This window comes from Leuciscus leuciscus (genome assembly GCF_965113295.1).
Source record: "Leuciscus leuciscus genome assembly, chromosome: 24".
In the NCBI taxonomy this organism is placed as follows: domain Eukaryota; kingdom Metazoa; phylum Chordata; class Actinopteri; order Cypriniformes; family Leuciscidae; genus Leuciscus; species Leuciscus leuciscus.
In genome coordinates, this window is record NC_138723.1 from 27934339 (window position 1) to 27956110 (window position 21772).

Genomic DNA, 21772 nt, shown 5'->3' on the forward strand with positions numbered 1-21772 from the left:
ACAAAAAAATTATAATTTTCTTTCTTTCACATCTATTTTAAAGGTATAGCGGAGGATGTTTTACTTCCTGGTGGGTAGTCTAAACTATTGGTCCTCCTATTTGTCAATCATTCTGGTGAATCAATCAAACTTTTCAAAAAGTGGAGAGGGCGGGTCTTATCTAAAATTTGGAAAGATCCTCTGCTATACCTTTAAGATGTAATTTATTCCTGTGATGCAAAGGAATGATATGTTGAAAAGAGTTGTGCTGCTTAATATTTTCGTGAAAACCCTGATACATTTTGTGTAAGCATCCTTTGATGAATAGAGAGTTCAAAAGAACAGCATTAATTTGAAATCGAAATCTTTGTAACATTATAAATGTCTTTACTCTCACTTTTAAATAATTTATTGCATCCTTTCTGAACAAAAGTATTATTCCTTTTAAATAAAAATCTTACTTAACCCAAACTTTTGAATGGTAGTGTATATCATAGTAGAATGTTTTGTGTTAAACTTTGTTTAACTTTGGTTGATTTTCATTACGCCCCCCACATCACCATAGAGTAATTTCTAAATGATTAGAAATGAAATTCATGAGAAAACAGCAGATGTTTCTTACGTAGAAAGTATGTCGTTTATGTTTAATGCCTTCATAGACCAGTTTGGTCACACTTTAGCAGTTGATTAAGTCTCGTCTCCTGCTGTAGGTCGCCACGGTGTCCGAGCGCTCCAGGATCATGGAGCTGGAAAAGGAGGTGTCCGACCTGCAGCTTCAGCTGAGAACTCTTCGGGCCGAGACCTCGGGATCAGCCTCCCCTCCATTACAAGAAAAAAGGTCCGTTCATCCCCCTCCTTAAATCAACCTAAATAAGATGCATTATGACATTTGCTTGAACACCAGAAGACATTTACAGTCGTGCTCAGAATTAATCATACCCCTGGTAAATATAAAAAATTGCTGTAAAAAATAAATCTGCATCGTTTATCCAATTTCAAAAATTGGCAAAAATCGAACCTTTCATTGAAGTAAAAGAATTGAAAGTGGGGAGGAAATCACATTATGAAATAAATGTTTTTCTCCAAAACACGTTGGCCACAATTATTGACACCCTTTTATTAAATACCTTTTTGCAATCTCCTTTTGCCAAGATAACTGCTCTGAGTTTTCTTCTATAATGCCTGATGAGTTTGGAGAACACCTGACAAGAGATCAGAGACCATTCCTCCATACAGGATCTCTCCAGATCCTTCAGATTCCCAGATCCATGTTGATGCTTCTTCTCTTCAGTTCACTCCACTCATCAGGTCAGGGAACTGGGACGGTCATGGCAGAAGCTTCATTTTGTGCTCCCTAACACATTTTTGTGTTGATTTTGTTGTTTGTTTTGGATCGTTGTCCTGATGGAAGATCCAACCACGGCCCATTATAAGATTTCTAGCAGGAGGTGTCAGGTTTTGATTTTTTTATCTGTTGATATTTGATAGAATCCACGATGCCATGTATCTGAACAAGAAGTCCAGGACCTCCAGCAGAAAAATATGCCCACAACATTAAAGATCCAATGGTATATTAAATTGTGCACATGAGTGCTTTTTATCCTTGTGTGCACCAAACCCGTCTAGTGTGTTTGCTGCCAAAAAGCTATTTTTTTAGTGTCATCTGACCACAGAACCTAGTGCCGTTTGAAGATCCAATCGTGTCTGACAACTGAATATGCTGGAGTTTGTTTTTGGATGAGCGAGGAGCATTTTTCTTGAAACCCTCCCAAACAACATGTGGTGATGTAGGGGTTGTTTGATTTAAAAAAAAATAGGCTTTCTGACCCCAAGACTCAACTAATCTCTGCAATTCTCCATCTGTGATTATTGAAGAGTCTTTGGCCACTCAAACTTTCATCCTCACCGTCCATTAAGACAATATAGACACACGTCCTCTTCCTGGCAGATTCGTCACATCTTTAGTTGATTGGAACTTCTTAATTGTTGCCCTGATGGTCAAAATGGGGATTTTCAATTCTTTAGCTATTTTATTACAGCCATTTTCTATTTTGTGATGCTCAACAATCTTTTGCTGTTCTTTTCAATAAATTCTTTGGTTTTACTCATTGTGATGGATGATTAAGGGAATTTGGCCTTTGTGTTTCCCCATATTTAAACTCCTGTGAAACAAGAAGTCATAGCTGGACAATTTCATATTCCTAGTCACCCTGGTGTGCTAAAAAAAGGTAAATATTAATGGGAATATACTTCAGAGATATTTTATTCATAAAAAATTCTAGGGGTATCAATAATTGTGGCCAACGTGTTTTGGAGAAAAACATTTATTTCATAATGTGATTTCTCCCCCACTTTCAATTCTTTTACTTCAATGAAAGGTTAGATTTTTGCCTATTTTTTTGAATGAAAGATCAAAAGGATAATCGATGCAGATTTATTTTTTACAGCCATTTTTGATCATATTTACCAGGGGTATGATTAATTCTGAGCACGACTGTACATCATAAGATCACTGTGTTCTGTGCGTTCTTATAGATCAAGGAGTTGAACTCTGAGTTGGAGAACAGACAGAAGGAGGTGCTTCTATTCCAGCAGAAACTCGCCTCCTCTGAACAGGAGAAAACGTCCCTCCAGCAGCAGCTGCAAGATCTGGTAACACTAAGACTGCTTATTTATTAACCTGAAAATCCCTGGTTATTATTTCACATAAAGGTTACAGGAAAATAACACTTATTTTTAAAAGTTTTTGTTTCTTGTGCTGTACATTCACCTCCCTCCAGCCCAGATGGTGATCTAATAACTGCCTTTATTAAATTATTTAGATATTTAGGCCATGCATTACAGTGTTTTTTATCATGGTTATGGTTAAGCTTGACGTGGAGTGGTACTAGCAATATGATGTAACTTTATTTTATTGTATTTTATCTTTAATTCATTACTTAAGTATTATTGTCTGCATAATATCTTGAATCAAAGCCATTTGTTTTTGGCCAGCATTTTGTTCTGTACCAATTAGTTTGTAATTGTTTGTTCTGTTTAATTTTAGACAAATAAGCTTGACTCAGCAGCAGAGGACAATAATCGAGCAACACTAGCAATGCAAGGTAAGGAAAACATGACTCATCAAAAGCACTAAAATGCTCTTTAACTACTGTTAAACAAAACATCTGATCCTTATATATTTGCATCCCTGGCATGTGAGCCTCTGCCAATGTGAACGGCTCTGCACAGTCATTTTTGCATGCTCACGAGATAAACCAGACGTTCCCAGCATAGCCATAACACAACTGCACACTTTTTAGCTGCTCCGCAATCCATTTTGTGTGAAAGTTTGGGGAAAATGATCATATTAGCACAAATACTCCTGCATGAGCTCCTCTATGACCTCCTCCCCTTCTTCTGTGTGACAGCAGAAATGGAAAGGAACATGAAAACGGAGAGAGAGAAGCTGGATCAGGTGTCCAGGGAGAAGGAGGAACTGCTGCAGAAACAGGTGAAGGATGAAGAGAGAGAGCTTCAGATGAAGGAGCTGATGGAGAAGTTGGGCCAAACAGAAGGAGAGTTGAGCAGAATCACAGAGAGGAACGTAGGGCTGGAACGGCAGGTGGCGGAACTGAAAGCCTACAAGAACCAAACCCAGGTGACTGACATTTACCACTGTAAAACAGACACCCAGTTTTATACAATACCGGTCAATACACTGGGGTGGGTACGATTGTTAATGTTAATGTTATTTGTAAAGCATATTAGATTGATTTCTGAAGGATCATGTGACACAGAAATATAAGAGACTTCTTTCCAAATTTGCTGAATAAAAAAAATTGTATATAAAAATAATGAACCGCAAATTTTTGAATGGTAGTGCATGTGTAGCATATGAGATGTATTTGAAATTGAATATATTCTTCATAATATTTAATCAAAATTCACTGAAAATATATTAGAAATTAAAAAATATTTTAAAGGAGAAAATTCATTATTAATTTACATTTGTTGTCACCATTATCCTTTTTAAGTTTTGGAAACAATTTATTATAATTTCCAAAGTAACATAGTTCAGTTATTTTACATTGCTTGAAGGAGATTGCATATTTATTTATGATTTTACAGTGATAGTAACAATAACTCCAGAAAATATGGTATATTGTCTCTGTAAATACTTGTCAGGTCGGCCAACTCTAACATATCCATCTGTCATTAATTCTATATAGCATATACTGTTAATCTATGCCATAAGAAAAGGCCATCATGTTTCTACTGTTCAAAAGTTTGGGGTCACTGAAGACTGGAGTAATGATGCTGACTATTCAGCTTTGCCATCACCGTAATAAATTACATTTTAAAACATTTAAAAATAGAAAACGGTTATTTAAACTAATAATATTTCACAGTATTACTTTATTTAAATTTTTACTGTATTCTTGTTCAGATAAATGCAGCCTTGGTGAGCATAAGAGACTTGATTTAAAACTCTTACCAACCCCAAACTAGTGCATGTTGGTCAAAAAGTGTAGTACAAGTGTGTAATCGGAGGTTTTCTCACACACAGTCTGATGAAAACCTGGAGCAGATGATGCACAAGAATAAGGAGTTGCAGGAGGAGGTAAGTACGCTTTACTCTTCATATCATAAAGATAAACGGTGTTTTTTATGACTCCTGGTTACTTTACTTCGTATCCGTGTCTGAAAGGGACTTGGAAGGGTGTGAGTATTTTGATGATCGTTACCTGTTCAAAAGTCGCCTCTGTGAGACGTGGTTGTCAGGGTGCTCTGGGTGGTTGCTCGGTGTTTGCTCACTGGATCTCCTTGCCAGTCCACATGACTTGAGGTATTCATGTTCATACAGTAGCACTGCTGTAAGTTTCTAGACCTTATTCAGAGCAGCGCCATGACAGGGATGAAAGCGAGGCTGTGAGAGATAGACTTACCATGTTTTCGATTGCTGTATAAAGCCTAGATCACTTTTTATCCCACAGCTCATGTTGTTGAGTATTTTGTCTACTGAAATCTCCTGGAAAGATATTTTGGCAGTGTTTCGTCAGGAGAACGATCCAAAAACACATTAAATAACAGTACAACCCACTGAGGAGATGTATGTCTATCCCTCACAGCCTCGCTTTCATTTCCATTAAAAATCAAAGATGGCGTTGCCGTGAATAAGGTCTGTTACTTCCTGTTAGAGGTTTGATCAAATCACTAACCTTAGCACAGCAGTGATTGTGATTCTTGCCTTAGCAGACACCAGTAATAATCATAAAAAATGCTGGGAATATCTACTCTTAAATGGATAATTCACCCAAAAATGAAAATTCTTTCATTAATTATTCATCCTCATGTCGTTTCAAACCCGTAAGACTTTCATTCATCTTTGGAACACAAATGAAGATATTTTTGATTAAATCTGAGAACTTTCTGTCCCTCCATTGACATCTACGCAAAAGTTCATAATCCATATGAAACGAGTGGTTTAGTCCAAACTTTCTGAAGAGACATAAACAGATGAACATTCATCAACTCAAACATCAGTAATTACTGACAGAATTTAAATTTTTGGGTGAACTATCCCTTTTACATCCTGACATGAATTACTGCTGTCAATATGACGTTGAACACAAAATATTTAGTTTGCATGTGTGAAACTGCCAGTAGTATTATTAAAACATATTCCGCATTTGTAGTCAGATTAACGTGAAGTCATTTATTTAAGAGGTGAGCAGAGATTTTTCACTGTGTAAATGTCCTGTTACTGACGAAATGGTTCAGACTCATTGTTAGTTCATGCATGAGTCCTCTACATCTGACCGCCTGCAGGCTGCATGTAAAGCATGTTCTGTGCGCTCGTATGTGGCCTTACATAATCAGCCCGGCGGCCAGCGCTTATCAGAAGACACTTTCCTCCTGCGGTTGTGCTTTTCACATACGGTAAGACTGTCACTGGTCCTCGAGTGATGGGTCTTGATTCAGCATCTGTATTACAGAGACTCGCCTGCATTGGTTCAGAGAATGGTGTTGGTTCAGTCTGTGGATATTCACACATACACATTATTTATTAGGAACAATAATGATGGTCTTGGTTTGAAGAATAAGGAGAATAAGGATAATTTTGGTTTGTCTCCTGTGGCGTTTCAAACCAGACATTTGGCGAGTGCTAGGTTTAAAAGACGACTAATATTCAGGTTTATTATCAATATAATTGCACTGGCGCTATCAGATACGAAGCTGGATAATGATACTATTATCTTCAATTTGTTCATAATTGATGAGTTTTACAGTCAAGTCACCTTTATTTTTATGGTGCCTTATATATTTAGAAATGGTTTCAAAGCAGCTTCACAGTAATAAATAGGAAAGTAACATAATTATTCATGCAAACTTCATCAAATATGAGACGAGCATACATATACAACATTATCATGATATTTTCCTGTTTAATAATGTGTAGATGTTTTTAAACAATCTGTATTGTATAAATATACTGTATAAATAATAAACTATGCGTGCTCCTATTAATGGATTCTAAAGATTTAGATAGAAAAGGTGTTTTAGGGTAAAGTGACAACAAGCTCAGGAGAGAGAGAGAGAGAGACCAGTGCTGGTTTGGGTCAATTCATGCAGATTTTAGTGAGACTTACTTTCTGTTTGACGAGGCGAAACATAGACAGAGTTAAAGGGTTAGTTCACCAAAAAGGAAAATTCTGTTATTATTTACGCACCCTAATATTGTTCTAAACCCATATGACTGACTTTGTTTCATGGAGCACAACATGAGTTTTGGAGAATGTGCAAGCATCTTTTTGCGCTATTTTCCAACTAGGGCTGCCCGATATTGAAGAAAAATGCGATATGCGATAACTCATTCAATAATGCGATATTCTATATGCTTAAAGTGCGTAAAATGAACTTAAATTATCTTTAAAATATCTTTAAAATGATATAACCTACGTACATTCACATTCTTTTTGTGATAAGAAAACATCCCGACAGCTTCTGGAAGTGAACATCAGTGTTTTACTGTAGTATAAGAAGTGTTATTTTAACATCAGTGTAAACCACGGGGTTTAGGGGTTCAGGTTATCCTACATTAGGTTCATTTAACAACAGAAACTGAATAATCAAATGTAAAAATAAATCACTGATTAGTTTTCACCGTATGATTTAAATATACACTGATTCTTATTAAAGCGACAAAAGTTATTCAGCCAAGAGCTGTTCATGACCCCAGTTATTGCTAGCTGTTGCGATATATACATTTGCGATATTTCGATAATTTCGATATATTGTGCAGCCCTACTTCCAACTCTTTTGAAGCCATACCATAACTTTGTGTTTAATCAGAGGAGATGTACTTAAAGGGATAGTTCACCCCAAAAATAAAAATTCTGTAATTTAATTACTCAAACCCGAAAGATTGTGGACCAAATTTGGACTAAACTGCTCAATTCATATGGAACTTTTTGAGGCGTCAAAGTGTTAGTTGCGTAGCTGTCAATGGAGGGACAGAAAGCTCTCAGATTTCATCAACAAGATCTTCATTTGTGTTCCGAAGATGAATTAAAGTCTTACGGGTTTGGAACGACTTGAGAGTGAGTAATTAATGACTGTGGGCGAACTGTCCCTTTCCCTCATCAAAAGGCTTTATTTTAGCACGTAACATTGACAGCTTTTTTGTCACTATGAACTGCTGTTATATAAACAATGCTGTTATATAAGTTTGAAATGGCATGATTGTGAGTAAATTATGACAGAGTTAAACGTTTTGGGTGAACTGTCCCTTTAAGGTTATTTTTGGTTTCTGTATTGAAAAAGACAACCTTATTGTGACCTCATTTTGGACTTTTGTCCCCTCAAGGTTTAAAAAAAGCAAAGTTAATTTAGGTTAGCCTGAATTTCCTTCTATTTTGTGTCATTCAAGGATGACTGAAGTCTCTCGCACAGCTTTAAAAAAATATACACCACTGTTTAAAAATTTGGGGTCGGTAAAACATAAGAAGTCTCTTATGCTCAATATATTACATTAATATTACATCAACATTTATTGGATAAAAAACCAGTAATATTATGAAATATTATTCGAATTTAAAAGAACAGTTTTTTATTTAAATATGTTTTAAAATGTAATTTATTTCTGTGATGCAAAGCTGAATTTTCAGCATCATTACTCCAGTCTTCAGTGTCACATGATCCTTCAGAAATCATTCTAATATGCTGATTTGTTGCTCAAGAAACATTTCTTATCAATGTTGAAAATAGTTGTGCTGCTTAATATTTTTGTGGAAACTGTTTACTTTTCGGGATTCTTTGATGAATACATTAGAATTTTCATTTGAAAGTCATTACTGTCATTTTTCATAAGTTCTTTAATAATAATACATACCCCAAACATTTGAATGGTCGTGTACATTCACCAAATAATGTTTAAATAGAAAACATGAGTGAGTTCTCGCACACACAAGGATCTCTGATGTCACCAGAGTCAAACATGGATTGTCTCATCATGTAGAAACGTGTAATTCAGGATGAATGAGCATTGATGACGGAGAACAGCAGAAGGTGGTGGGGAGGGTGGGGAGGGGAGGGTGTCGAGAGGGGCGGGGCTTGTCGTCCTTACATAATGAAGCTGCCCTGTGTGATGCTTCTCAGAGCGTGTGTTTGCTCAAACGTGAGTGTGTGCTGGAACGCCAGCGGAGCACGAGCGGCTCTCTCTCTCTCTCTCTGCAGGGGGCCGTAGAGGGGATGTATTATTGATAGGGCACATTTGTTCGGAAAAAATAGGAAGGACACAGCAGCATGGATGTGACAGCGCTCCAACAGAACTACACGGGCAGCGTTTATACCTCGTTCTGCCAGGTAAAGGTCGCTCTTCTGGAGTGCTCTTCCCCTGTGGGGATGCATGATACTGTATATTGGTGACCATAGCTGGACCATTCAGCAATAGTTGCTTTTTTTAACTATTGGAACTGGGTTGTGATGACATTGACTTTTTTTTTTTCTCCAATTTAAACCTTTTTAGTAGCATGCATGTTTTGATGGCTGATTGCTCTTGAAGTGTGTATTATTTTAGATGATGTTAAATGTGAGCGCTGTTTGTTGTTGTTGTATCTATTTATAATATCAGCCAGTGTGAGTTAAAATATCTATAACTTCTAGAGTTTATTTTCAGGAGCAAATTGGATATTGGTGATATAGCATCAATTATTTTCAGTTATCCCTATCCATCCCTATTTTTTGTCTCTTTCTGATTTTTTTTAGATGTTTTTATGCATCATAAATCCTATGACGTGTGTCTTTTATCTGGTGCATGTGAAGCCGTGTACATTGAGTTGAAGAATGCTTTTCATGTGAAACGGTTGTTTGATGACATTTCATTCAGTGATGACAGTATAATTCCTCAATCATCACGGATTCTCTCGAGCTTTCTCAATGTAAACACTGAATCACTCCATGATCTCAGCACAGGCGAATCTCTGCTAATTCATAATAAAACACTGATGTTGGTTCTTGGCAATGTAGAGGAAATGAACTACCAGCTCGGCCAGTTGTAGGCGTTGGTGCTGAAGAGTGTAATTAACGCTTCAGTCTGATGCAGACCAGTTAAGTTACAGTGAGTCTGATGGGATTGAATTATGGGTCTCATGGGAACGGTAATCTGACTTCACCAGATTTGACAGTCTGACATGCTTTTAGTATTAGTTGTGCATGTATGAGTCCTTAAATGTGATTTATCTTCTCTGATTTAAAAACAGAGTAAGCTCTCATTGATTATACTTTGTAAAAATTGGACAGTTTTCTTTGTTCACGTGTTTGCTAAAGAAGGCATCGATAATACTAGCTCAGGTTTAGGTATTTGTTTAAATCTCGAACTAGTTTTGGTGTGTAACTTGAACTGAAATGTTTGTGCTACAGAAATAATTGGTTCTTCAAATTTTTAAGGAGAGATGGTCTTATTTTACAATTTTTGGACGTGAAAACTGCGGAAAACTCCCAGAACACCCTTTGTGCATAATCACATTATTATTTTCATGACAATTAAATGCTTTTTCCCCAGTTTTGTTTTAGTATTATATTTATTATTCATATTTTGAATTCACTTTTGTTTAGTTTTCATTTTAAATTTAATTGAAGTTTCAGTAATTTTATGTGCTTTTGTCACTTTTACTTTTATGTTTGTCCTTCACGTTTTAGTATTTTATACTGTATATACTATATCTTAGGTTTGATGCACATTTTTATTTAATGTGATGTTGCTGTTGATATTTGACTGTATCATTTTTATGTAAAGCACTTTGAACTGCATTTTATGTCTGAAAAGTGCAATATATATATATATTTTTTTAAGTGTTTTTATTTCAGGGCAGCATTTCAAATTTTCATTTAACTTTTTTTAATCTAATATTTATATTTTATTTCAGCTTTATTTCAATTAACAAAAACATTTTTAAATAGTTTTAGTAAACAATAACAGCACTGCTTTTCCTCTAAAAATTACTGGATATTTACTGTCATTTAGAAAATACTGTAATAAAGATAGTAGTAAAGAACAACACATACTACTACTGTAGAAATACACTATGTAAATGTGAATAATATTTATACATGATAGATTTCCCCCCACATTGCATGTAAAGAAACTAGAGAATTTGAGTTGAAATATGCTTAATTATCATCAAAATAATTTAAGAATGCAGGAAAAGACATGATTTTTGAAAGGTTTCATGACATTCTCTCCACCACGTTTTGTCCAAAAGCATAATTTCCCCTTGTTTTAATGATCTTTTATCTCCTCCACCAGCTTGAGGCCCTGAAGCAGCAGAACTCTCAGTATCAGGAGCAGTTGTGTTCAGAAACTCAGCGCATCGGGAAGCTCTGCAAAGAAATGTGAGTCTCCTCAAGTCCTGCTGACATGCACCCATGCATTTCCTCTTCACTGACTGTTTTAGTATTATTCACTTACACTTCACACTTTCATTGATAGTGATAGAAGAAAGAGGACTGAAATGATAGGGAGGAGAGGAAAATGACACGATCAAGCCTCGAACGTATCCGAGCATGTGTGCTGACCACTAGACTACAGCTGCAACAATTAAACACTATTTAACATCTTTCAGCTGCGTCTTATTAAATTAATTGTCTGCTTAGTTGGAGATAAAAAGGATTTTGATCTTAATTAGTTGGGTAAGTACTATGGTACCATTGTGGTGATGAGATCAGTGAGTCACAGAATGACATCACGAGTCCACCTGGTCACAACAACTGATTTCTGTGTAACAAAAGGCGTAATGCACGAGTTCTGAGTCGGACGCATTGAGCTCACGCTCGCAGCATTTCACATTCAGGATAATCAATAAGAAAGATATGTAGGGCAGAACCTGATTTTATCCATTAGGAATTGATTGGATGGTGAAAAGCGTCTCTACTGTATATGAAAGTGTTTGAAAAATAAGAGGGTTTTGTGACCCACTGAAAAGATAAATTCTAAATTAAATTTTCAATTAATTGCAAAAAATGTAATTTACCTTTTTCACAAATTGTTTTGTGACTTTTCATAAGCACCGTTTATTTGCGTATTTGCAACCAATTTGCTATTTCTTTGCAATAAATTTGTGTGCAAAATGAAGTCATTCCAAACATGTACATTTTTTTGCAAATTGTTAAACTTTTCATAAGCACCATTTATTTGCTTATTTGCAACACATTTGCTAATTATTTGCAATTTTGTTTGCAATAAATTTGCTTTCAAAATGAATTAATTCTAAAAATGTTAATTTAAAATTTCTCAAATGTTTCACTTTTTATATTTAAGCAGTTTATTTTCTCATTTGCAATAAATTTGCTCATTTTGTTTTGCAATTTGTTTGCAATAGATTTGTTTTCAAAATGAATTAATTCCAAGAATTGTCATTTAAATTTTTCACAAATTGTTCAACTTTTCATAAACTCAATTAGCTTATTTGCAGATTATTTTTAAACAAATTCGTTTGCAAAATGAATTAATTCCAAAAATACTCATTTAAATTTTTTCTTAAAATCTTTCACTTTTCATATTGCAATACATTTTTTCCCAAAATTAATTTAAACATTAAGCAGAAACCTTAGCTCAAAATGCTTTTGTGTTGGTGTAAATGGGGTCCGTATTGAATTCATGTCGACTTTAAACTAAAGCAGCACTAACCCAAGCTCAAAGCCTTCGTAACTCAAGCTGATCCGACACGCGGCTGATCGGCGTGTCCAGCGAGTGACGGCTCCGGTGATGCGAGCAGGTTCCCGTGTGAAGCCTCTTCTGAACTCTTGCGCTGAAGAGACTCTCAGCCCAACGCTTCAGAAGCGAGCGTCTCTCCTCCAGGGAGTTTTACGTAACCGCGTCTCTCCAGCTACAGCTGCTCTTCTCCGCCTGTCTAATGGTCTCGACTCCACGTGAGTTCCCTTCATAAACGCTCTGCTGATCTTCTGACACTCATGAATATGTATCATGACGTAGCCTGTAATATTATCTTTTTTTTTAAAGTATTTCTTTATGAAAAATTGTGTTATGCTTCATTAAATGCAGCATATTATTTTTGAATCCGTGGGAATCTTTTAGCCTGTAGTTTCATGACGTCGCATTTGTTCTCACAATTCAGACCTCACTTTGATTTCCCGCTTGAGTTTCGAGCGTGCATGATTTGATTTATTCCTGCATCATAAATGCACTCTAGGTGAAAATAGATTGGCTCATTCGTTACACACGAGGAGGGTGACGGTGACCTTTCTGTTGTGACTTTGTGGAGCTCACGTTTTTACTGCCGCTTTTTGGAACCAAAAACACTCTTATTTTTCAAACGCTTGGTCCTAAAAACCAGTTAAAGGGTTGTGATGGAAAGGAAAGATGATATATTAATAAGCATGATGCATTCACTTGAGAGGAAAATGGAAGAATAACATGACTGACATAAGGGTGATTTGAAATTGAGGACTTGTCACTGGCATCAGAAAAAAACATGAAAATCATAATGTATCATAAATACAAATAATAAAATAGTATTTTATGCTCAATTTGTTTAAAAAAAAAAAAAGTCTCATCCTCACCAAGGCTGCATTTATTTGATCAAAAATACAGTAATATTGTAAATTAGTACTTCTTAAAATATTTTTTTCTATTGTGATATATTTTAATATGTAATTTATTCCTGTGATCAAAGCTGAATTTTCAGCATCATTACTCCAGTCTTCAGAGTCATGTGAGAAATCATTCTGATATGCTGATTTGCTGCTCAAGAAACATTTATGATTATTATCAATGTTGAAAACAGTCGTGCTGCTTCATATTTATGTGGAACTCCCGATTTTAAGATTCTTTGATGAATAGAAAGTTTAAAAGAACAGCATTTATTTAAAATAGAATAAACAACATTATAATTGTCTTCACTGACACTTTCGATTGATTTAATGTATCCTTGCTAAATAAAAGTATCAATTTCTTAAAAAAAAGTTAGCATTAAAGGTCATCCAGACATTGAATTCATACAGATAATTCATATACTGGAAAATACTAGTATGGTAATTGTAACATATGTCCACTGTAAGCAAGATGAACTTGAACCCAAGTGCAGTTTATTGAAACAAAGTGACATAAAATATAATCCAAAACAGGTGTGACTATGGCTTGACTATTGGCTTGACTATTGGCTTGACTATTGGCTTGACTATTGGCTTGACTATTGGCTTGACTATTGGCTTGACTATTGGCTTGACTATTGGCTTGACTATTGGCTTGACTATTGGCTTGACACAAGACTTGGCATGAACATAAATACACTCACCAACAGTAGGTTACAACATCAAAGCTAGACAAGGGACAATGGAAACATGAGGGCTATAAAGACACACAGACTAATGACTTAACAAGACATACCTGAACACAATGAACCAATAAACCAAGACAATTAACCAATGACAACATAGGACACATGACAAGGGGAGCCACATGGAAGGATCTCATGACAAACCCGGTAGCACATGACAAAACAGGGAGCACATGACAAAACCAGGAACATGACAATGGGGAAACTACAAAATAAAGGACATGAAACATGAAACAAAACTCAAAACTAGACATGACAGTAATATACTAGTCCTATATGATATTATAAGCATTACCTTTCTTTATCTCTCTCCGTAGTGAGGAGGTAAAACTATCAGCCAATCAGAAGTCTCAGAGACAGGAGGAGAAAGGGATGTTGGCTCAGGAGTTGGACGTCTACACGCAGCAGGTGTTTATCTTTCTGTCTATTTAGACTTTTCCTGAAATGCTTTGCTCTGTGACATTCTCAGTTGGTTTGAGGAATTGAGTTGTCATGTATCATGTTGTTTTTTTGGCAGCTTGATGACGAAGCTTTGACTAGCCATCTGGGGATTACAGAGAGGTAAGCACGTCTCTGACTCAGTATTAAGTTCATTCAATCAAATCAAAACATTAAAAGACAGCTCTGAGTGAAGCCTGCTGTTTATAACCACAGAAAATAATATATATTTTTTATCTCAGTCAGTAAAAACAAGCATTAACACAGTGCTCTTACACTGGAAGTCTATGGGGAAAGACAATTTGGAAATGTTATGCTCGTGTTTTTGTTAACGTGAGAGTAGTGAATCTAGTGATGCAAGTATTTTTCCCATTCATTTTCTTCACAAGCATTAAAAAGCCAAATTATCTGTGGTTATAAACAGCATGTCACGGATGCTTTTGATGGTGCTTAATGGAGCTCTGTCTCAGTAATTGTTCAAATGAGAGCTGGATTTGAGATCACATGCACTCTGGAAGCTTTAAATGTCATTTCATCTCCCGGGAAATGAAGACTTGCCAAAAAAAAAAAAAGCTTGTCAGTACATGTTCTTTAGAGATCAGTGTTTTATGATATACTAAGATCACCTCGTCTAGAGAGATGATCTGTTTCCATGATTGCCGTTTGGTTGAACAACTCAAATAATGGTACTAGGTACAAGCTTTTGGCTTCAGATCTATTGTTTTCCTCCACCCTAAAAAAAAAATAAAAACTGAATGTCTGTTCATGCATTTTTTGCATGTTTTTCTGTAAGCTTTTAATCTTCAGGGCTCCATTGGGAGATGTTCTCAGAGTGCATATGGCTTTTGTAACATGATTGTAAATCCAACAATGGGCTCCAGTTATAGTGAGCTCTTGTCTGTTCTCACAGAGAGAATTCCAATGCAGTGATGTCCGATAAAGACAAAGAGCTAGAGACACTACGAAATGAGGTAAGAGCTTTGATTCTTGAGTTTTATAAGTCTTAACCAAACCTCTCTGGATCAAGTATGTTTTATCCACTGTGAACTATGACTATGAGTTGAACTTACTCTATGTACAAAGAATGCTTTTAGTAGATTCATTTCATATCAAAACAATATGTATGGTTGGCACTTAATATCGTCAGATAATGGGAAACAATAATTTGCAATCTAAAGATGTTTTTTGTTATCCCAGATTGCAGTGCTGCGCGGGGAAAATGCCATGGCCAAGACGCTGCAGTCGGCCGTGACGTCTCTGGAGAGGGACAAAGCCCAGTTGCAGAGCCGAGTGAACAGCTTGGAGCAAAAGCTGGAGGGCCGGGAGACAGGGAACGGAGAGGAAATCATCTCAGGTCCGTCAGCGTATTTATATTTGGAATAGAATGACAGCGCTGCTTACTGTATACTGTGCAGTAAACTTTATACTGCTAGCTATTTATTTACTCTACTGTTCAGAATTGTGAGATTTTTTTTTATTTATTTTTTTAAGAAGTCTCTTATCCTCATCAAGGCTGCATTTGTTTGTTAAAAAATACTGTGGAATCCGTAATATTGTGAAATATTACAATTTATAATGACTGTTTTCTATGTTATTATATTATTTCGAAATGTAATTTATTAGCTTTTTATACAGCATCATTTCTCCAGTCTTCAGTGTCTCATGATCCTTCAGAAATCATTCTAATATGCTTATTTGCTGCTCAAGAAACATTTCTCTTTTTTTTTGTACTTTATTTATAACCATTTTTATAACAAAATATGCAACAAAAAAAAAGACAATTGCAACAAAAAGAGACATTATAACAAACATCCTACAATACTCCCTCATTTCCCTCGTGCGACTCAACATGAACACATAGCTTACAGTTCAAAGACATCATACACTATCCTCAAAGACAACAAACAGATGCATTGCAGTAGTGTGCATATTCAAGGTATAAGGTGCATATATCATGTAGGTACAGCAATAATAAAAATAGATAATAATAAAAAAAATAAAAAAAAATAAAAAAAGATAAATAAGTAAATAAATCAATAAGTAAATGAAGGAAGGAATCAATCACCTTATATTTGCCTCAAAATTGTCCATTCAACCAGAATTGTAACTGACGTGGAACTTAGGGTATGAAACAGATAAGTAACAGATCATCAAATAAAGAGAATAAAGAATACAATAAAATCTCTAGGTCCACATCTGTACAGGTGTTTAGGTGGCCCCTCCCTCTGAAAATTGCAAGTCATCAAAATACGCTAGGAAAGGTGACCACGTTTCAAAAAATTGCTTTTTTAACCTCTGACCGTGAATTAGATTTTTTTCAAGCTGGATGTAATACATTACTCAAGAAACATTTCTGATTATTATCAATGTTGAAAACATTTGTGCTGTTTAATATTTAATATTTATTCTTTTCTTTTGAAATTTGAATACATCCTTGCTGCATAAAAGTATTAATTTCTATAAAAAAAAAAAAAAACAGCAGCAACATACTGACCCAAAACTTTTGAACGGCACTGAATTTATTATTTAAAAGTACTATGCAAAATGATGCAGAAATTGTTGTCACATGACCTCATCATGTTTCAATTTTTGCATGATGCAATCCAGTTTAATTCTGGAAATGCCGTCCAGTTATTTTTAACCCAATTATGTGTAAAAATATACTTTTATTGCAGAATGATCGAATAATGAGTTAATATTTATTATAAAAACAGTTGAAATAGAAATGAAAATAGTTTAGTTAACAAACAAGATTAATACGTATTACTCATACTATTTCCAGTATGAAAAATGAATCCAAATCGAATGTTTATGACCAAAATACAAGTCACATTATAATGTTTGAGTAATGTCTTTTAAATGGAAAACAAGATTACAAACAGTTGGTTTAGTTCTATGGGAGCCCATTTCCAACACATTGTGCTTTTGTAAATCATAATGTAGAAATTATGACATACCGAGTCAACTTAAATGAACAAATCCTTCTGGACTACTTTTATGCAATTGTGACATGCACTAACTCTCAGCACTGTTCTCACTGAACTGAAGACTGTTCGTTTGTCTCTCCTGTACAGTGGGTGATGCTGCTTTGGACCAACTGAGAGAAGAGAAAGAGTTTGCTGAGGGACAGGTATAACTCCTCTGTTCTGTATTTGTTAATGGTTTTAGGATGTCATATGTGTGTAAATGTCTAAAATCTGCCATGTTTTCCTGCATGGATCAGATTAACTTCCTGAACTCTGTGATTGTGGACCTCCAGAGGAAGAATGAAGAACTAAAGGTGAAGCTGAAGAAAATGGTGTTGACCGAGTTCAACGGAAATGATGAAAATGATGAGTGAGTCCAATTGGGTTTCAAAATCTTCACTTGCCACTTTTCTGTCTGGCAGATCAGATAGCAGCCAGAAACTGGAGACAAATGCTTTGCAACTTATTTTAGTATCATTGAGATGCTTTTAGTTTTTATTAATATTTTGAATTGGTTTTATATTTTAATTTTAAAGTTTGAGTAATTTTGTTGTGTGTTTTTGTCATGTAAAAAATATGTATATATCGTTTTTTAGGGCTGGGAATCGATTAAAAAAAATTAACTAATTAATCGCACAATTTGCTGTGATTAATCGCAATTAATCGCATTTCCCCCAAACTTGTAATCATTAATATTTAATTTAATTAAACAACACACACACACAAAAAAAATGTCCACACAAATTGGACAGAAAATAGCCCTAAATTAAAATATGAAACATCAATATATCAATATATTATTCTTTATTTAGTTCTATGCAACATACTCAGATTTAACAGATTTATTTTTTGACTAATTATCAAAATAAAGTATAGTCATACAAAGCTTTTATTACCAGAGCATGTGATCAGAGCAGGTAATTTTACCATTGTTGCCCAGCATGACTATACCAGCTCAGTAGGGCTATTGCATACAGAAGTCTACTACTGAGAAATTTCACGTTATTTGAGCGGACTTTGCTTTTCCAGTGCGTGATCGGTACATGATTGGAGCGTTTGGGCCGTTAACGACAGAGCAGAACGCACAGCGCAAACACTGAGCGGAAAAGACGGCATATTTTCGGCCTTTTCAATAGCAGCCGCAACAGGAAGTCATTAAAACAAGGCCAAAAAAAGGTGCTGCGTTAATTGCGTTATTTTTTTTTAATGTGTTAAACATCTCAAATTAATCGCAAAGATTAACGCGTTAATTCCCCCAGCCCTAATAGTTTTTATACATTTTTATTTCAGTTTATTTTAATTTTATTTTAGTACATAAAGTTATGTATAAAAATTTGAAATGTTACTTGAAATGTGGCGACTAGCTAAAATAAATGTGTGTGTGTGTATATATATATATATATATATATATATATATATATATATATATATATATATATATAAATAACCCTGGCACGTGGTCACGTTGTACATACTTAGCATGCATTGCACTATTGTTACCGTACTATTACTGAAGGGTTTGTCATAATATATATTTTTTTTGTCCTCTTTCTCTTAAGTCTTGGTAAGGACAAAAAGAAGAAGAAAGCCCCACCACGCGTTTTCTGCGACATCTGCGACTGCTTCGACCTGCACGACACGGAGGACTGTCCCACGCAAACGCAGTCCCCAGACTCGCCTCCGCACACCACGTACCACGGCGCCCGCAGCGGCGAACGACCGTACTGCGACATCTGTGAGGCGTTCGGTCACTGGACAGATTCTTGCAACGATGACCAAACCTTCTGAACTCCTCTTCAACCCCTCCGCCTGTGAGCAGGCTATGCACAGATCGCTTTCAACCAGATTATTCGCTATTTTTCTACACAGCGTATATACATTCGAACCTCTTGTACATTCCTTGAAACGTATCCGTCCGTATGAAGGCTAAGGTATGCTGCATTGATGGAAAGATGAGAGATATTTCTATGTGTTATTAATAATACCGTTTTGTGTGTTTCATAAGTTTCTGATCCACTGATGAATTACCAGCAAGAAAAATAAGCACGGTTTAATGATATTTGCTGTGTATTTAAAGCTGCTCTGTGTAATTTCTACTCCCCCCAGAGGCACAAAATGGAATTGCAAAAATAATGACCATTTCCAAACAGGTTTCTCAAACACTCCTTTTTTTCCATTGTAGCTCCGCCCCCAAACTCACGCCATTGGTTGAGTCAGAAGTTGACATTTCGGACGGCTCAAACAAACAGCGATGTTTTGAAAGCGCCACAGAGTGTGTTCGAAATGGTATACTCGCACACTGCAAACCGCTCAGTTTACTCTGAATACTGCCCACGATGTTTTTAAATAGTATATGAAACGGTACACATTATGCAAGCCAAGAAAATTTCGTTAAAAATCATAGCTTCCGGTTTTTCTGTCACACATAAAATTGACTCAAGACGAGCACACTGCATTATGTGATTGATTTTAAACTGCACGTTTTCACCCAGGCATTCTAAGGCCCCGTTTACACGTACATGGATATTTAGGAAAACGGAGACATTTCTCTTCGGTTGTGCCCCTCGTTTACACGCAATCGGAGAATTCGCCTCTGAAAACAATTCTTTCTAAAAACTCCGGCCAGAGTGGAGATTTTGGAAAACTCTGTTTGCACGTAAACTGAGAAAAACAGAGTTTTAGGCAGTCGATGTCACAGTATGCGACAGAACTTGCACTGCGTCAAAGGTGCGACCTATGTTTTCGGGATTCTGATTGGCTAACATGAGCTTGAGCTTCTCGTTACACTGCCACCTACAGGTTTGGCATGCTCTTGACGGCATATACATGGGTTTGTGTAAACGAACACTTTTCTGAAAAACGGAGAGAGTTGTCCGTTTATGAAAATAACCGGCAACGTGTAAACGTAGCCTAAGCATACTGAAATTATTCATACTATGCACAGTATAAATACTATATACTGCAGAAACATTCCCAGCAGTATGGTAGTATGCTATTGCGAACATAGCCACCATTGTTGCACTTTCTGGTAATTCACCCTACGAATGGTTTACTTACAGTTGTATCTGCACATTAAACCAGGATAGAAGATTTTAATGAATAAAAAATACACACTTCAGCTTAAGGAACTCATAACGGACTGTTATCACAGGCTCAAAACCGTATGACCAGTGCACCAAACTAAGCTGAGGCTAACCACTATTAACTTATTGCACTTCTCACTTTAAATGTATACAGCACATGAGTTTAACTGCCATTCTTTGAGACTAAGTTATTCTTTTTACTGTTAAATGTCAGACATATAGTCATGATATTGTCATATGAATGGCTTTTTATGTGTATTTTTGATGTTATGTCCTGTAGATTTCAGGCCTATTCACACCAAGTCAGAATTTTTGGCAAAAAAAAGAAAAAAAAAAGATTAACCTTTTTGTTGTATACGGACACAAGATTGATTTATTTAAATTGATCAAATGCCGTTTTTTCAGGTATCCAGACTTTTCAGAAAAACTCAGCGTGAAATAGTTTTGGTGCAAAAAATGGTTTGCAAATATTCATGTATTTTAGTCACCTCAAACTTGGTGTGAAAAGACCCTTTGCTAAAGCACAACTTTTAAGCACAAAATCATATTGTATCTCTTATTATTGATGTAATATTAACAACAAAGTTTATTTAGAAACCTAATAAACTGCAAGTGTTAGAATTGGTAACCCGCTATGACCTGGTGCACAAGATTATATTAAATATGTATAATATTCATGATTATTCCCCTTTTGTTTAAATTAATTTGATCAGAAAATGTTGCATTAAGTGCAAATGTATGGTCTGTTTTTACTGAAATATTGTGACAGTCTTTAACTATTGTACTGTTTCATGTACTGTATATTCACGTGAACTCAATACAAACATTGAACAAATTTTACTTGTCATTGTCTGGATACATTGAGCTTTCTGACTACACATTCATTCTGTAAAAAGCATTTAGTCATTCATTAACACCAAATAACAATTCTAGCCACAGTTCTAGGGTGTTTCTGTGTGGTTGCTAAGGTGTTTGGAGTATCTTCCCTCAAGTCTCTCAATTTCACGCAAGGGTGATCACCAAATTCCCATCCTACAACTCCCAAATAAAACAGAAGGGGCCCAGTCAATAATTCATGTCTCTTTAAAATGCTGCCGGATTAGACCAATCTGAACCCCACAAAAATATTAACTTTGATTACAATTTTATGCTTTTTTTCTACATTAAAAATATGATTAGGTGCAATAAAAGCAACACTTAAGTGTATTTTGGATGTTTTCTTTCCACTAATTTGAAACACTTGAAAGTCAAATAGCCCAAAATCTCAAAATTGACTGATGCTTGAAAAAAGTGTTTTGTCTGTAAATCATATTATGTTTGAGGAATGTCTTTTAAATAGAAACCAAGATTACAAACTGTTGGCTTAGTTCTATATGAGCCCTTTTCCATCACATAAGGAAAATAAATCATGCTTTTGTCAATCAAAATGAAGTCGAATGAGTCGTAGGATGAAAAGTTTATATTTTGA

The 21772-nt window shown here is 35.5% G+C and overlaps 1 protein-coding gene across 1 annotated transcript in view; it reads left to right on the forward strand.

Moving 5' to 3' along the window:
* clip1b (CAP-GLY domain containing linker protein 1b) overlaps positions 1-21139 on the forward strand; it is a 27852-nt gene extending 6713 nt beyond the window's left edge. Inside the window, exons 9-21 of the mRNA XM_082158106.1 lie at positions 690-818; positions 2515-2631; positions 3026-3083; positions 3393-3619; positions 4529-4582; positions 10769-10854; positions 14135-14225; positions 14335-14378; positions 15166-15226; positions 15453-15609; positions 17330-17385; positions 17479-17591; positions 18781-21139. Of these exons, the coding sequence (XP_082014232.1) occupies positions 690-818; positions 2515-2631; positions 3026-3083; positions 3393-3619; positions 4529-4582; positions 10769-10854; positions 14135-14225; positions 14335-14378; positions 15166-15226; positions 15453-15609; positions 17330-17385; positions 17479-17591; positions 18781-19009 (1422 nt within the window). The 3' untranslated portion in view covers positions 19010-21139. The remainder of the gene's footprint in view (positions 1-689; positions 819-2514; positions 2632-3025; positions 3084-3392; positions 3620-4528; positions 4583-10768; positions 10855-14134; positions 14226-14334; positions 14379-15165; positions 15227-15452; positions 15610-17329; positions 17386-17478; positions 17592-18780) is intronic.
* Positions 21140-21772: the final 633 nt, after the last annotated feature.